Source organism: Balaenoptera musculus, chromosome 11 (assembly GCF_009873245.2).
Source record: "Balaenoptera musculus isolate JJ_BM4_2016_0621 chromosome 11, mBalMus1.pri.v3, whole genome shotgun sequence".
NCBI classification, from domain to species: domain Eukaryota; kingdom Metazoa; phylum Chordata; class Mammalia; order Artiodactyla; family Balaenopteridae; genus Balaenoptera; species Balaenoptera musculus.
The window spans coordinates 72,431,228-72,445,591 of record NC_045795.1 but is presented as its reverse complement, the minus strand read 5'-3'; the positions used below and the strand labels follow the sequence as shown (position 1 = coordinate 72,445,591).

Here is a 14,364-nt window from a genome sequence, read left to right as displayed (position 1 = left end):
ACCTTTCCTAAAATCTCCAGTCCACACAGACCTTCTCTCTTTGCTGAAGTCCTAACAGACAAGTTAACACATTTGTCTTTTTTCATTTTCTGGCATTTAGTCATTTTCCTTCCTACTATGAACCTGGCCCATGCCCCTACAACATGACATCATACCTAAACTTTTACAAAGCCTTGGAATAGCAAAGTGGTTAAGAGCTTGGATTCAAGAGTCAGAAAACCTCAGTTCAAATCCCACCTCTACCATTTATTAGCTATATGAACTTGGGCAAGTTAACCTAATCTAATCACTCTGCTTAATTTCCTCATATGTTAATATGGGAAAAATAAGCACCTATCTTAAATAGATATTTAAGTATTAAATAAGTTAACATGTAAAGCATTTAGAATAGGGCATGGTACATAGTACACAATAAGTTTAGTTAAGCTAACAATTACCCATTTTTACTTGCTCCAGGCCTCTCTACATGTGGACGTTTTATCACTCTTAAATAATGGTTTTGGTATGTCAGTGCTCGGCACAGAACTCTCCTGGGCCTTCCATAACCCATGGGTCCATGCCCTTAGTTTGGCAACAAAGGCATTCCACAACCTGGCACCAGGCTATCTACTCAGCTTCAGTTACTCAACATCTACTTAACAAGAAATAATAGGAAACAGACACATAAGGCAGAGACCCTCGCCTCCAAGGTCTGAAAACTAATTCCAAAAACAAGGCCCAAACATGAAAACACCACACATGACAAATGTTCACCCACAGCTACTCTCCAAGACCTTCTATCCAACAAAATCAGTTTCCTCAGTGTTTGGAAGATGCCAAAATCATTCAAAATAACTTGCTTTTGTCTGTTTTATTCCACCCTCATTCCCTCACACACAAACACAACCCATAAAAGCACGTTTTCTTAACCTGTGCCTGTCCACTCCTATTTTGAAGTCTAATTCAAACACCATCACTCTCTTGCCATTTGAACTTATATAATACTGTATTATCTCAAATCAACTGTTCTCAAGGTGTTTAGTCACCCTCTCTACCCAAATATAAGCCCCTAAAAAGGAGTAACAATTTCTTGCCAATTCTCCTCATTTTCCCCCCATGTCCCCACCCACCACTATGCTCTCCACTGAAACAGATCATGATAGAACAGGTGCCCCAAAATATGTGTTGAATTTAAGTAAAAAAGTGAACCTGGAAGTAGACAACTACTACTACTACTTACTACTAGGTAAACTACAGTGAGACTGGAAGTAAACTACTGTGTCGACCACTAGACTATCGCTGGTCCACAAAGCCTCAAATCAAATAGGGCCATCCAAATCAGAAGGAGCCAGTCCACTTACTATCTCTTCTATGTAACCACCATATGGGTAGATTTGCTTGTTCAGTGGTACCTTGAGTCAATAGAAGAGTTAATGACCATCCTATAATCTGCCATCTAATTTGAAGAGTCTGACCTCCAAAAACGAGTGAAGGATGATACACAGGGCCAGAATCCAAGCAGGGCAATATTGAACTGCTACATCCCTGAGTAGATGATTTGGGGAAGCTTATTAAATTCCAGTCTGTGGCAAACCTGTCACCCTCCAGCATGCAGGTTTTAAGTACCATAACACATTCCATGAACTTAACATTAAAAAATGTCACCTAGATTTCCATCTGCCTACACTCTGCAAATTTCCTACAATAAACATGTATTACTTGAATAATCAGAAAGTTTTAAGTGTTTATTATTTCTTCCAGCTTTTAATGGTTCTCCCATAATGATGAATGCAGAATGCAACACTCACAAATTGAAAGTCAACCAAAGGGCATGTTACCCCAATTTTCCACTTCCCAGGTAAGGTGCCAATTTGGACAAAGTTCTTCCCATGTTTCAATTTTAAAAATTACTTCCACATATGCCATCACATTAAAGAAAAAAATGTCTCATTACCTTCCTGAGATTCCACAGCACTACAGCAAATTGCAAAGACCTGCCTAGATGGTTCCCTCTTCCCCTGACCCCAAACACCCTCTTCTCTAAGGACTGAGCCCTTATTAAGGGCCAGTAACAGGGTGCTAAGTGATTTACACGATTATCTCAATGCTGGAAACAACAGTAGGTACTATTATTATCCCCAGAAGAGAAAACTGAAGTTTAAAGATGTTTGAGGAAAAAAACAAACAAACAAAAAGAACTTGCCTGAGGCAATGCTTAAAGAAGGAGGGGATTCTAGTGTTGTACAAAGAAATTTGCTGGGAATATATATTAGGCCCTAGGGACTTTTGTTATGATACAATTGTAACAAATCCTCATACTGGAAATTTATTACAGAGAAAACAATAAATGATATTTGGTCTAATTGTGGGTTTTCTTTGTAACTGTGTACCTCACGCTATCTGGCACATAACAGACGCTCAATCAAAACCTACTGTCTGGGGTTTCCCTGGTGGCACAGTGGTTAGGAATCCGCCGGCCAATGCAGGGGACACGGGTTCGAGCCCTGGTCGGGGAAGATCCCACATGGCGTGGAGCAACTAAGCCCTCGTGCCACAACTACTAAGCCTGCGCTCTAGAGCCCATGAGCCACAACTACTGAGCCCTCATGCCACAACTACTGAAGCCCGCGCGCCTGAAGCCCGCGATCCGCAACAGGAGAAGCCACCGCAATAAGAAGTCTGCGCACTGCAACGAAAAGTAGCCCCCGCTCGCCGCAACCAGAGAAAGCCCGCGTGCAGCAACGAAGACCCAACGCAGCCAAAAATAAATAAATAGATAGATAGATAGAAAAAAATTTTTTTTAAATAATAGAAGAAGGACTTATGCTTCAGGAAAGACTGAGTAGGTGTACTTTTCCTTATTTCTCCTGCTGAGAACAAATTGAAAGATTTAAAAAAAACCAAACCTACTGTCTGTTCAAACCTAAACTTTAAATAGTTAATTCTTAAAACAATTCGATCACATGGCAAGATCTGACAGGTTATTTGTTTTATTTGACTGCTGGAAAGATGAGTTCTTTAAATTACTATAGGTAACCTATGAGGTCTTTCAGGCATCCAAACTTTACTTTACAGGGAGAAAAAAGGATCTGTTCCACAGGTAAATAAATGAGCATCTGGTGTTATACAGAAAAATTAACATACTTTTTAGTCTTTATCCTACATACAGAGTAGGATATAGATATTACGCAAGCACACAGCACTTGGGCAATCTTTTCCTCCTTTCTTTGAAAAATGATTTATATAATAATTCCTTAATTCAGAAGTAATGCTTTCTCTCTTCCTTTTGAGGCTCAGGTTTCTTTCATTTCAAAACAGTACTCTTCTAAAAGACTTAAATTCTTCTTTTAAAAAAGACAATCATTTAACTCAGAAAGAGGGACCAAAAAGTCAGGAGGTGAAACCGGAGATATTCTTATTAGTCTTACATAACTTACTCTAAGTTAGAACTAATTCAGTAGATTAACTAAAACTTGAGGTTTAAGCACCAACATGAGCTCTTTAGTATATTCTCCTCACACATAGATAGTTTTTAAAATTGAAAGGGACTTACTCAATTTTTTTCTTGTATTCTTAAAATATAAGCAACCACATGTATAGTTAATTAGGATGCCAACATAAAAATGCTAAAATAGTCAGTCACTTATAATGAAGAGCGCTAAATTCAAGCTATCACATCCAGGTAATGCAATAACTGATAGAGTTGGATATAATTTCAGAAAATAATTTTTAACACTGATTTTTTTTTTTTTTTTTTTTTTACCAGTATTCTTTATTTATTTATGGCTGTGATGGGTCCTCGTTTCTGTGCGAGGGCCCCCTCCAGCTGCGGCAAGCGGGGGCCACTCCTCATCGTGGCGCGCCGGCCTCTCACCATCGCGGCCTCTCCCGTTGCGGAGCACAGGCCCCAGACGCGCAGGCTCAGCAATTGTGGCTCACGGGCCCAGCTACTCCGCGGCACGCGGGATCCTCCCAGACCAGGGCTCGAACCCGTGTCCCCTGCATTGGCAGGCAGACTCTCAACCACTGCGCCACCAGGGAAGCCCTTAACACTGATTTTTAAATATCACCTCTGTAAGTATGCATTAAGTGTTTTTATTAAGTGCTGAAGGGAACATCAAAGTGATTTTCAAAAGCAATTGGTATACATTCACCCAACCTGCAAACAAAACTCTGAAATCATAAAGTTAGTTGTTCATGCTTAATTAAATTGGCTTTGATAATTGCAAATTATCCCTTCCTAGGTAAATATGTATCAAATCTTCCAAAATAAATTTACACAAACACTGTCCTTGCTAGAAAAGCCCTGATCTGAACTCAACTAAAAGCTACTGTGTTGTTAACTATATCTCACCACTGAGTCATTTGAGCCCCAGAGTAATACTGGCCGCAGATTCCCTGCATTGCTTTGGGAACTGCTGCTTGCTTCATCAAGCACTGAACTACAAATTCACCTTTCTAAAAAGACTGAAAGCAAGAAGCCAAGTTTCGCTATCTAGTTTTCTAAAATGAATTAGGGTTTGGGATTTCACTAGGAATGACCACGTTATCAAGATGCCATCGCCCTCTCGAGGCATTTAATTAACAATACCTTCTCTGTTTTCCATTCAACCACCTCAATCAAATTTCCACTAGAACCAGACACACAAAAAGTTGGTTTCATGGCCTTGCTGAAACTCTCCTCTGGGTGCAAGCCCTGGGATCCCACATTCATTATGCAGAAGGGGCAAAGGGAAACGAAAAGCAACAATTGTTAGACAACGTAGTGACATTACCTTGCCCGTCTTGTGATCAAACCAGACGAGAGCATGGTTCCTTGACAGCACTTTGCAATCAAAGGTAGCATTATTCTGCGCTGGTCGACAGCGGGCCACCGAGCGGCCGATTTTAATAGGCTCGTCCAGGTAGACATGACGCTCCTGAAACGGGTGTGAGTTCGGGCGACAAGTGAAGATGGCCAAGGCTGACGGCATCGAGGACAGACTTGGGGTGTCTCTCCTACCAGGAACAAAGAGGAGTTCCACCGATCCGGACTGCCCTGCACAAGCCTATACCCCTATCCCCCCCCAAAATTTTAAATTAAAGCAAACTACACATTGTCTAAACATAACCAGTGAACATCAAAAACTCTTCACTGGGGTGGGAAGACAAGCCAGCGCAAGCCCCATCACCTCCTTTAAAACCCAGCAGGGCCCTGATCACAAAAAGTCCCCAACTGGCAGCTTTCAGTCCATCTTCTTCCCTGGGAAAAAAAGGCTCAAACATTGGACAGCTTCGGCCAAGAAAACTCCTGGAAGACAGTTTGGGGACTGGAGGTATACAACCAGATGAGTCACACACCAATTCTTGTGTTTTGTTTGGGATCGCGGCCGCTTTCCCCCCTCGGTGGCGGAAATGTTGCAGCACTGCAGCATGAAGAAAGGGTCGGTGCGGCCAGAAAGGTCCTTTCGGGCGGAAGAAAGGTGGTGTAGCTGAACACCTCTGGGCAGCCACCGCCCGTCCTCGAGGGCCTCGGGAGTGGAGGGACGAGACGCAATGGGGGCGGCTAAGGGGTCTAGACGGCCAGCGGGACAGTCTGCATTGCCCCTGCTGCGCGGAGGCCGGCCTGGAGGTGGCACGGGGTCCCCGGAACGCCGTGGGCCGAGGCGGCGGTGGCTGAGGTCCTTGGCACGAGGAGCGGGGACCGGCGGGGGCGCGGGCAGCGGCCGAGACGGGACTCCGGGGCACCTGGCGGGCGTCCCCGCGACCAGGGCGGGGATCCGGCTCCGCAGGCGGGTGCGGACCGAACCAGGCGCGACCCGGGGGAGGCTCCGGGGTCTCGGCACGCAGGAAGTTGGTCCCTGAACACCTGGGCTCCTGGCTGCTGCTCAGCACACCGGCCGCCTCCTTTTAGGGTCGCCCCCGCGAGGGTCGCATCTCAGAGGCGGCAGCCGAAGCTCCGGGCTGACGAGGAGGTGGGGGAGGGAGGCCGGCCCGGAGGTTGGGGGAGAGGCCTGGAGGCCCCGGGCTGGGTCCGCCGCAGCCTCCACCACTCGCGGCCGGTGGGACACCCTCAGGCTGTGCCCGACGAGGCAGAAAACTTTCCGACCTGGTGGGGCAAACATGAAAACAAACGGCCGTCAGCCGCCGGTGCCCGCCCGCCTCAGCACTCGCCCCTCTCAACCCACCCCAGCCAGCCCCCGCGACTGGCCACGACCTCGGCCGGCCTCTCTGCGGACAGGCTGCGGGGATTGGGCGCCCGGACGCCACGACGGGTCCAGCTTCCCTTGCCGCCGCCGCCGCCGCCGCCTCAGCTTACCTTGCCAGCGCCAGCCGCCATAGTGACTCTGACTGAAACCTACCCGGTGCACCGCCACGGGAACGCGCACCCTTCAAGGGCCCTCCTACCCTCTCTCCCGCGCCGTAGTCCGGAAGTCACGTGATCGATGCCTCGGAAGCCATGATGGACAAGGGCAGAAAAAGAGGGCAAGCTAATTTTTAACAAGCCTCCGAACGCCATCTTAGTTAAGGGTTAGACGCTTCAGCACCGTGGGATAACCTGTACCATTTTGGTTAAGGGCAGGAAAAAATTTTGACCTGTTGAAGGTTTTCTAAACATAACTGGCCAAATTCCTACTTTAGCGTCTTGGTAAAAGGCGCCTACTTTTACTAAATTTTATTCACTATAGTCGTCGTTGAAAATACCACTGAGCAAGGCGAACAACCCCATCCAAAGGAGAGGTTATTAGCATCCATCTTAGCTGTGGGCAGCACAGTCCCCCACGGCCGCCTTAGGTGTGAGCAACTAAGTTCCCACAAGCCTTGGGATTTGTGCATCTAAAACAAGGTCTATCCTCCCCTTGCTGAAGTCGTCACTGTGTTATCCTGCCCGGAGGAACACTCTTTCTTAGTCCCTGCATTCCATTTCAAACGACCTTTCTTCTCACTGGGTCTGTCTTGTACCCCAGGGCTCCTAACTCAGATTCAACCCCGGAATGAGTGTGCCTTCATAAAGTCTAACATCACGTTGCTTCCAGAGAGTGACAGAACAATTTCTAATATGAAGAAAGGGGGACTGCTTCCACTCAAAATATTAAGGTAGATGAGGAGTCATTAGTCCCAAGAAGGAAAGATTTGCAAAATCTAAACGAAAATTTCAAGAAAAGACAGTGGGAGTGAGTCTTACTCATTTAGAATCAGTGGTGGCTTCATTCTTCAGATTCCTTTGACAACAGGCTCCACCACTTTGTGACCTTGGGCACGTTTCTAAACCTTTTCAAGCCTCGTTTTGTCATCTATTACATGGAGATAATACTTAACTCACTTCTTGTGAGAATTCAAGGCAGTAATCCATTTGCTCCTAAAAGAGTAACTACTTTGCATTTCAATTCTTATATACAGGGTTTGGGCCCTATCCTAAGCTCTGTGCTGGGCCCTGGGGACACATAGGTGAACAAAACCTCAATCCTTGCCCTCTGAGAGTACACCTGAGTATTGTGAGATAGGGATGGGGAGAGGAAGGTGACAAACAGGGATAACTTCACTTTGATGTAATCAAGGCTAAGATGAAAACAAGCACTGGGTGCTAAAGGGGTCAGAGACTGCCTTCTACAGGAGGTAACTGAACTGAAACAAGGCTGGTAGGAAAACCACAATGAACATGGTATTTGATGAATGGCTTCGGAAGTTTCCAGGAAGAAGGTTTAGCAAGAAAAAGAATAAGGCTATTTGAAATGGTGGACCAGTGTGTCTGGCACATGATAGTAACTCAATAAATATTTGATACGTGATTGAAAATTACATACTGTTACTCATTATTACAGGATAAAGTAGGAGTGGCACAAAATGAGTCTGGAGAGAATATGTGTTAGATTATAAGGACCTTGTATACTTTTCTAACACTCTTCACTATTTCAGCAGATATGTATTGAATTATTACCATGTTCCAGGTACCTTTTTTTTTTTTTTTCTTTCCAGGTACTTGATTCTGGAGAAAAATAAGGATATGTTGAAAAGTTTTAATATAAGAGGATGAAAATTTTTCATTTGTGGTAACTTTTAGGCTTCTGTGGAATAAAGTAATATAGAACCCCCCACATCCCCTAATGAGTTCTGTGCATGAACTTATAAGTCACTTATGCATTCTTGTCATTCATTCACTCTATAAATATTTAATTTGAATGTGAAAACAGCTACTGCGACAGGCTCTGGAAATACAACAATGAAAAAAAAAAAGACTCCCTTGAGTTGCTCACAATTTAGTTGATGACACAATAAGATTCTTGCTGTAATGAGTTTATCAAGAGGAATGGGAGCATGGCGGAATAGTTTAAACTGAGATGAAAAATGAGTAGGAGTAGACCAGCTAGTCTGGTAGTAGTGGGATAATGAAATTTTAGGCCAAGGAAACATTACAAACACCCAGAGACTCGGGAGAAAAGGACTTTAAGGGAATTACAAGTAGGTCTGTATTACTGGAGCATAAGGAGAGGTGGTCAAGAAAGAGGGCACAGAAAAGTGGTTTCAGTTGCTGAAGGACTTGCAGGCAATGCAATGGTCTTCAGAGTATTTCCATCTTTCTCCTAGAAGATCAAAGTAGAATAATGAAAATCAAGGTTTCAGAATCACACATTACATCACCATTTAAAAGCACTGTAAATTATAAATTATTAAGCTTCTCTAAGTTTCAATTTCCTCATTTGAAAAAAAGAAGATAGTACCCCCACGGAGTCTTGTTAGGATTAAATAAAATGATGTTAGGATTAAATAAGATAATGATGCCTAGAAGATAATAGATGCTCAGAGAATGTTAGTTTCTATTATTATTACTAATGTTAAGAATTCTTCCAGGGCTTCCCTGGTGGCGCAGTGGTTAAGATTCCGCCTGCCAATGCAGGGGACATGGGTTCAAGCCCTGGTCTGGGAAGATCCCACATGCCATGGAGCAACTAAGCCCATGTGCCCCAACTACTGAGCCTGCGAACCACAACTGCTGAGCCTGCATGCCACAACTACTGAGCCTGTGTGCCACAACTACTGAAGCCTGCGTGCCTAGAGCCCGTGCTCCGCAACAAGAGGAGCCACCGCAATGAGAAGCCCGAGCACCACAACGAAGAGTAGCCCCCACTCGCCACAACTAGAGAAAGCCTGTGTGCAGCAATAAAGACTCAACACAGCCAAAAATAAATAAAATAAATTAATTAAAAGAAAAAAAAAGAATTCTTCCAGCCTTCCACATACAGTAAGGAGCAAGTTGTAATGTCTCTAATTAGTATATGGAGAAACTTGTTCATAAATGTGGAAACAAAAAGTGTCTCTTTATGTTCAGTTCTACTACAATCTCTTAAAATTAACGTTAAATAGAATATGCTTTTTCACATTTTTTTCAAAGAAAAGCTGGGACTGCTATAACCTGGAAGGGCAAAGAATCTCACCAAGCTACACAGGGTGCTGGAAATGCTAAAATGGCAATGAAGGCGTTCTTCACCCACTGGTATTCAGTAGGCACAGAAAAGGCTTAAATTAGACATCTCATACATGAGATATTTTGAATGCTAAGCCATGTGGGTGTTCCTCTATACGATTCTGTATCCATACAATATTTTAATTAAATAAAAAGCATGTTATGTTTTGAGAAATTTGGAATGATAGTATTTCCCAATGTGGTAGCTTTCTCTTCCTTTATTATTTTTACTTTTTTAATAAACTGATCATTATTACCACTGCTATGATCCATGCTACTTTTCAATCTAAGAAAAACAAAGAACGAATTGTAAAATTATTACCCTGGTACCACGAAAGATAGGCAATCATTAGCATTTGAGATGTGTAAGAGACAGCTCAACTTACAGAGTTTACTCTGTAAACTCATTCAGTATGCAACCCTCCCTAAATGATACTCATCTAATTGGATTTTAACCAATGACATATGATATCATGAATTATGGAACACTTGCATAATTGCTTAAGGAGAGTATCTGGTTTGCAAATACGTATAAGTAAACTAACTAAAGAGGAAACCTGGAGTAGTCAAAGATTAAAATTGAGAGGATATAATATTTTAAATGGCACACACTAGCTTCTTGAAACTGAAGTTTAATCTTCTTCACAGTAAGGAAAGCTCTCCTCATCAGGGAGATTCTAATGAGTGGAAATACTCTGTCATTTCCCAGGTGCCCAGGGTGGAGTTGCCCAGACATTCCAGAGGTACTGCTCATTGGTTTTTGGCTTCCTGGTTCTTCAGGAAATAAAAGAAGAACAATTACCTGAAGACAAGTAAAGACATTTATTTTTCATTTAGCAGTCTTTTTTCTGTGAATATAAAAAGAGGGAATCAGAAGATTAACTCTCGAAAGGATCATGGACAACTAATCCAGCTCCCTCATTTTGCAGGCAAGGAACCTGAGGCTCAGAGAAGGTACATTTATTGAAGGTGTATTTTTTTTTTTAACATCTTTATTGGAGTATAATTGCTTTACAATGGTGTGTTAGTTTCTGCTTTATAACAAAGTGAATCAGCTATACATACACACACATCCCCATATCTCTTCCCTCTTGTGTTTCCCTCTCTCCCACCCTCCCTATCCCACCCCTCTAGGTGGTCACAAAGCACCGAGCTGATCTCCCTGTGCTATGCAGCTGCTTCCCACTAGCTATCGGTTTTACATTTGGTAGTGTATACATGTACATGCCACTCTCTCACTTTGTCCCAGCTTACCCTTCCCCCTCCCCGTGTCCTCAAGTCCATTCTCTGGTAGGTCTGCGTCTTTATTCCCATCCTGCCCCTAGGTTCTTCATGACCATTTTCTTTTTTTTAGATTCCATATGTATGTGTTAGCATACAGTATTTGTTTTTCTCTTTCTGACTTACTTCACTCTGTATGACAGACTCTAGGTCCATCCACCTCACTACAAATAACTCAATTTCGTTTCTTAAAAGTATGGAACACTTCACGAATTTGCGTGTCATCCTTGCGCAGGGGCCATGCTAATCTTCTCTATCATTCCAATTTTAGTATATGTGCTGCTGAAGCGAGCACTTGAGGGTGTATTTACCACACATTTTCCTCATGACATCTGTGTGGTATTAACCCCATTTTATAGGTAAGGAAACTGAGGCTTAAAGAGATTGGGTGACTGATCCTAAATCACCATGCTAGATCTAAAGTACGTGCTGGGTTGTTTGTTTTTTTTTCTTTTTAAAAATTTTCTTTAGTGTTTTTTATTTTTGATTGATAAAGCTAATACATATTCATTGCATATATTCATATAAGCAACAGTAAGGAAAGTAAAAATCCTCTCTATCCTCATCACAAATCCTCAGCCTAGGGCTAGCTACTATTAACAATTTATTAGCTATACCCTTCCAGATGTTTTTCTAAGCCATATGAGGCATGCCCTTTTAAAAAATACCATATCATTTATCAGAAATGGGAAAATCAACACTAGGAGTCTTATTCCTAAAAGTGATAAATACTTTATATCAATAGCAAAACGCCTGGACAAGGGGAGAAAGAAAAGGAAGAGAAGAAATTCTATTTATTTTTGTCAGTCTTGTGTAAGTCCCTTTTTGATTACTGGAAGCGTTCTCTTGCTTTTTATAATCAATTTAAGAATGTTAGCTGGAATGCAGCAAATGCTTAAGAATAAGAGGGATGGGTCAGAAAGCCACATGAGGCATTTTCTTTCTGAATTTTTATTGGTATATTTGGGTTTGTTTTTAAATAACTTAGTTACCAATTAAAATATCAGAGACTGTTTCTATGTGCTGGTTTTGTTCATCTAGTGAGTTTTTTAAAAAATATTTTAAATATATTCTTTATTCTAGGAAGACTATAACATTTTATTTTATTTTATTTTATTTATTTTATTTATTTATTTCTGGCCGTGTTAGGTCTTCGTTGCTGCACACGGGCTTTCTCTAGTTGCGGCGAGCGGGGTCTACTCTTCGTTGCGGTGTGCAGGCTTCTCATTGCGGTGGCTTCTCTTGTTGCGGAGCACGGGCTCTAGGCGTGTGGGCTTCAGTAGCTGTGGCATGCGGGCTCAGTAGTTGTGGCTCTCGGGCTCTAGAGTGCAGGCTCAGTAGTTGTAGCTCACAGGCTTAGTTGCTCCGTGGCATGTGGGATCTTCCCAGACCAGGGCTCGAACCCGTGTCCCCTGCATTGGCAGACAGATTCTTAACCACTGCGCCACCAAGGAAGTCCCAAGACTATAACATTTTAAATCATCGTTTTTTTTTTTTTGTTTGTTTGTTTTTTTTAAAACTTCTTTTGAAAGTTATTTTAATTATTTTATTTATTTATTTTTGGCTGTGTTGGGTCTTCGTTTCTGTGCGAGGGCTTTCTCTAGTTGCGGCAAGCGGGGGCCACTCTTCATCGCGGTGCGCGGGCCTCTCACTATCGCGGCCTCTCTTGTTGCGGAGCACAGGCTCCAGACGCGCAGGCTCAGTAGTTGTGGCTCACGGGCCTAGTCGCTCCGCGGCACGTGGGATCCTCCCAGACCAGGGCTCGAACCCGTGTCCCCTGCACTGGCAGGCGGATTCTCAACCACTGCGCCACCAGGGAAACCCCAAATCATCATTTTTTAATGTAATTATTTGTATTTCCTTTTTTAAAAAAATTATTTAATTAATTATTTATTTATTTTATTTTTGGCTGTGTTGGGTCTTCGTTTCTGTGCGAGGGTTTTCTCTAGTTGCGGCAAGTGGGGGCCACTCTTCATCGCGGTGCGCGGGCCTCTCACTATCGCGGCCTCTCTTGTTGCGGAGCACAGGCTCCAGACGCGCAGGCTCAGTAGTTGGGGCTCACGGGCCTAGTTGCTCCGCGGCATGTGGGATCTTCCCAGACCAGGGCTCGAACCCGCGTCCCCTGCATTGGCAGGCAGATTCTCAACCACTGCGCCACCAGGGAAGCCCTGTATTTCCTTTTGATAAGCTCCGTTAGAGCTTTTGTTTCACATAAATGCATTGTTCCTACAACTGTACAACATGGTCATAGATAATGGTCAAAAGCATCTCACTGAATGGTTATAATTTGGAGAATTCATAGATTTCTCAGGAATCTTTGATCTTAAGCATCCCTAAGACGACTGGTTGAAATGGAGTAAAGAGACTATGCAGTAAAATGAGTCTAGAGTGCCTGCTCTTCCTCCAGCCCCATTCCCACCGAGCATGCTCGGCATATGAGGCTTGGTGGGAGGGGACTGTTGCGGGAATCTGCTGGGCTTTGTGTAAGGCTGATTTCATGAATGCGTGACCTTACATGGGGCTTGAGGACTCTGCTGTCTTGAAATTCTTAATACTTTCTCAATGAAAGGTCCCTCATTTTTACTTTGTACTGGGCCTGTCAAATTATAGAGCTGGTCCCACCTTAGGCATACTGCTTTGAGAACCCAGTCTCCTCTGTACAAGTCCAGCATGTTAACAAGCACAACACATGAAATGCTAGGAGAAATTAGTGGGCTACTGACAGCGAACAAGCATCCCTACAGAAATGAGACCTTTTCAAGTGAAACCAGTCAGGTCCATCTCTCTAGCTCCTGGAATCTAATTATATAATTTGGTATCAGTGGCAAAGATGGTTGCCAAAGAAAACGTGCCTTGATTTTGTGACTTATCTTCTCACTCTTAGACTCTGAAGTTATTCTTGAAAATGATAATTAGAATAATATAAAATCAACACAGAATCTCTGTCCATTAAAGTTATGCTTTTTATTATAAAACATTTCAAATGTACAGGAAAACTACAATTGCAATGAACGCACATATATACTCCTCTTTGAGTAAGAGTTGTTACCATTTGGCCATATTTGCCTTATCTATGTATCTGTGTGTGTGTGTGTTTTCTGAACTTTTGACAGTGAGCTGCAGACATCATGACACTACTCTGAAATAGTTCAACATGCACTTCCTAACAATACAGACATTCTCCTAAATAACTAAAATGTAATGGTTTTTTTAAAAAAAGTATTTTATTTGTAACGTAGAAAACTTGGAAAACAGAGAAGTATAAAGAAAAATTACCCATAATTCCACTGCCCAGAGATAACCACCATAAGTAGAAAAACGGCATCACCTTGTATCTATTTGTCCACACAGAATGAAGCATCTCTACTTATTTTCACCCTTACCAACATTTTCCATGCCTTCTGTAGTAGGCAGAATAATGGCCCCTCAAAGATGTCCATATTCTAATCTGCAGAACCTATGAGTATGTTACGTTACAAGGCAAAGGAGACTTTGCAGGTACAATTAAGGGTACAGAATTTGAGCTGGGGATCTTATCTTGGATTATCTGGGTGGATCTCTTTTTAATCACATGAGTCCTTAAAAGTGGAAGAGGGAGGCAGCGAGTAAATCAGAGAGATGTGACATGAAGACTCAACCTGTTGCTGACTTCGAAGATAGAG

The 14,364-nt window shown here is 42.9% G+C and overlaps 1 protein-coding gene and 1 non-coding gene across 40 annotated transcripts in view; both read right to left on the bottom strand.

Annotated features, from left to right (window-relative positions):
- LOC118904105 (sarcolemma associated protein) overlaps positions 1–4,978 on the bottom strand; it is a 155,833-nt gene extending 150,855 nt beyond the window's left edge. For all 39 annotated transcript variants that reach the window (XM_036869887.1, XM_036869885.1, XM_036869900.1 and 36 more), the window contains exon 1: positions 4,755–4,978. In XM_036869887.1, the coding sequence (XP_036725782.1) occupies positions 4,755–4,952 (198 nt within the window). In that variant the 5' untranslated portion in view covers positions 4,953–4,978. The remainder of the gene's footprint in view (positions 1–4,754) is intronic.
- Positions 4,979–10,892: 5,914 nt separating this feature from the next.
- Positions 10,893–10,997, bottom strand: LOC118904632. The gene has a single exon (XR_005022080.1). It is a non-coding gene; the product is annotated as a U6 spliceosomal RNA (small nuclear RNA).
- Positions 10,998–14,364: the final 3,367 nt, after the last annotated feature.